This window comes from Fragaria vesca, unplaced genomic scaffold, assembly GCF_000184155.1.
Source record: "Fragaria vesca subsp. vesca unplaced genomic scaffold, FraVesHawaii_1.0 scf0513139, whole genome shotgun sequence".
NCBI classification, from domain to species: Eukaryota; Viridiplantae; Streptophyta; class Magnoliopsida; order Rosales; family Rosaceae; genus Fragaria; species Fragaria vesca.
Genome location: NW_004443446.1, coordinates 541,019 through 544,380, shown reverse-complemented (window position 1 = coordinate 544,380; position 3,362 = coordinate 541,019). Strand labels below are relative to the sequence as shown.

The following is a 3,362-nucleotide window of genomic DNA, read 5'->3' as shown; positions in this document are numbered from 1 at the left end:
CTATATATATATATATATATATAGATATATCCCCAGGTTTTTTATATCAATGGACTTTTTTAACAATCCTTTATCAGTTTAAGCAGTATGATTAGCATGTCTGATATATATGATGTGGTCTTTACCCTTCGATTTCAGTTTACGGACTACCAGTTCAAACTTCAAAGTGGCATGGATACTGGGATTTCCTCAGAGGTTGATTTGCTCTTCGAACTTTTAACTGATAAGATCTAGCCTATCAATCAACGGCAAATTAACCCTTAATTAACTTGAAGGCTATTATGGAATATGGATCGACTCCTTCTTCTTCTTCTTCTTCCTTCAATTCATTCTTCTTCTTCCAATGCTTGCATACTTTCCAGGGTCTAATGACTTAGGATTTAATATGGCTGTTTATATAGCAGTGTTCACGTACGTGGTTAGGCATGATGCTTATTTGTAGAAATCCATGGAAAATTAAAACTGGAAAGTTCTTTCAAATATTTATGATGATTATTTTTTCAGATTTGATTCCCATTGACATAACCCTTATTTTCCGCCAATCACGACTACGTACAAAGTGCATTTTACTGTAAGAAACCCTTGAACGCTGATCATCATCAGAGGAAACATAAACCCTAACTTATCGAGGAATCACAGCTTGCCTTGATATGGAAACAACTCGTTCTTGCTTTTACTTGGCTGATATCGATATTGAGATTTGCATCGGTACAAATATTACCTTATACAGGTCTGTCAATGAATTACTTTCCAGATTTTGCTTCAAGGAGAGTATTTGGCTATTTTTCATAGCTAGATACAAAATATATTACTTGTTATTTGTTTGGTTTTTGGTTTGGGAGCAGCATATCAGTTTTTATCTGCATCAGATCGATCAGATTATTGGTAAGGTAACAATCCCCATCTATATATGTTGCTCTATAGTACGTAATATATTTTCTCTATTATTGCTGGTCTTTATTTCGGATTTTGATTTCCCAACCTCTCTCAGAGTTGCAAGGTAACCGTTTCAACAATCTAAATCTCTTTTAGGTCGCTCTAAATTAGTTTATTCCATTTGTAATTGCTGTTTGAATATGTGTTCTTGGCTTGTTGAGTGGCGTACTAGTTGATGATGAAGTACTTGATTTTGTAGATCTGAAAAGTTCACAGATAACTAAATCGCTTATATATCTGGGCTTGTTTTGACGGAACTTCAACTCACTGCATGTTGTTTCATTATATAGATATATTCAATCTCTAGAATTTTGTTTTTTCAATCTATCAATGTGTCCCTATTTAACTTGAGGTAGAGGCGTGGCATAGTTGATTTAATTGTCAAATCTATAATATGAATTTATGCATTACAAGCTTAGATTAAAGATGGATCGAATTCCTATCTGATACACTTGCATGTTTATAGTTATGTATTACATATTTGATGTAATAAATATTTCAATTGCTAAAGTAGTTTTGCTTGATGGACTCCAAGTATAGAAAATCAAAGTTTAAGTACATTTGAAAGAACGTTTGATGTTTAGTTATCAAATAGCATGAGTCACTGCCTCTCGGAATAGCAAAAGAGGTTTTTCTAGACATTTGCAATACATGGTTTACTTGTCAAAGAATACAAACAAATATCATATATATCAATCGAAAGTAACTATATGTGTGGAATAGAAGACAGAGATTGTAATTGAATGCCTTGATTGAGCTTATTTATGGACAATATATTTAATACGTACTCATGATTTCTCATGTAGAATGGCTTTAGAAATGCAAGAGGATTTATCAAGCACGGTCTCAAACGCAGGAACAAGTGCAACAACAAGGTCATCGAAGAGGAGGACATATCAAGCAGAAGCTTCTGTTTCAAGCATCACTGCAGGTTTCTTGGTTCAAGAGCGTAAGCGCTTGAGTCATGGGAGCAGCAATCAGCTGTCTGCGAATACCAATTATAAAGGAGTTGTGCAGCAGCCAAATGGCCGTTGGGGAGCTCAGATCTATGCCAATCACAATAGGGTTTGGCTTGGAACATTTGATTCCGATATTAAGGCAGCCATGGCTTATGATAGTGCTGCAATCAAGCTTCATAACGGAGAGTGCCAAAGGAACTTTGCGTGGACAAATACAATTATTCAAGAACGACACTTTCAGAATCTCTATAGCCAAGAAGCCGTGCTCAACATGATTAAGGACGGGTCATACCAGGCTAGGTTTGTTGAATTTCTCGTGGCTTGCCAGGCAGCAGAAGTAATGTCCGGGTCGAACTCAGCTAGGGTGCAACAAAGCATGAGAGATATCTTTCCCAAACAACTCTTCCAAAAAGAATTGACGCCAAGTGATGTTGGTAAGCTGAACAGACTAGTCATACCGAAAAATTACGCAACTAAATTTTTCCCTCGTATTGATGAATCCATGCAGGGAGGGTTGGATGAAAACAACCCTGCGCCTGATGTACAGCTCTCATTTTATGATGAAAACATGAGGGGGCCATGGAAGTTTAGGTACTGTTATTGGAAGAGCAGCCAAAGCTTTGTGTTCACCCGAGGCTGGAATCGATTTGTAAAGAACAGCAAATTGAAAGCCAATGACACTATCAGATTCTATGAGTGCCATATTGAGGAAGGAGATAATAAGGACCCCAAGTCATTCTACATGATCAAAATCGACCGGGCTGAAGATTCTGATAATGTCAATATTGTTGAAAATGCTAGCCAATCTGTTTCCCCCGCCCTTACCTTCTTGCATGCCAAGAAACTTGGAGAGGAGAAAGATGACATAAGTACACAAACTGCAGAAGTTATTGATGAAATCCCACAAGTTAATGGTGACAATCAAACAGTTAAGCTCTTCGGTGTTGTTATCAGCTAATTAACGAGCTTCAGATTTTCCTTTTCTTTTTTTTTTTTCTTTTTTTTTTTAGGGAAACTACAATTTAATACCTAATATAATTTCATCTTACAAAAAGGTCCTTTAATTTGGTTCTTTAACGTTTAAGGACAAAATTTAGCATTTTAGTCCTTTTTGTCTTTTGTGCCTTTTTACTATTAAGTTCCTACTACAGTAAGTAATTTTGACGGAGCATGGTGGGCCTATGAATTTGTTTAAACATAATACAAGTATTTAGATCTATCCTCTAAACTCAAAGGTAGACAGTTAATTTTTCATTATCAATAGGAGAATCTATTGCTACTAGACTTGATTTATTATCAGAAGCTAAGCTTTCATATAAAGAGTTGCAAGAAGAAAGAAGAAATTTAAGAAAATTAAGAGAAAGAAGAGATAAGCTTCCAAGAAATACCAAAAATTACAGGGATATTATTTTCCAGTTGCAACAAAGGATATACGAGTCAAGAGAGGAAATTGAAGTCCTTCAAGAA

General features: G+C 35.7%; 1 protein-coding gene across 1 annotated transcript; it reads left to right on the top strand.

Annotated features, from left to right (window-relative positions):
• The first annotated feature begins 1,743 nt into the window (after positions 1-1,743).
• Positions 1,744-2,853, top strand: LOC101306588 (AP2/ERF and B3 domain-containing transcription factor At1g50680-like). Its single transcript, XM_004309888.1, has one exon. The coding sequence runs from the start codon at positions 1,744-1,746 to the stop codon at positions 2,851-2,853; it is 1,110 nt and encodes a 369-aa protein (XP_004309936.1).
• The last annotated feature ends 509 nt before the right edge of the window (positions 2,854-3,362 follow it).

Bases quoted from the DNA above. Each gene is read 5' to 3' on its own strand.
- LOC101306588 (XM_004309888.1), top strand. From the start codon at position 1,744: ATGGCTTTAGAAATGCAAGAGGATTTATCAAGCACGGTCTCAAACGCA.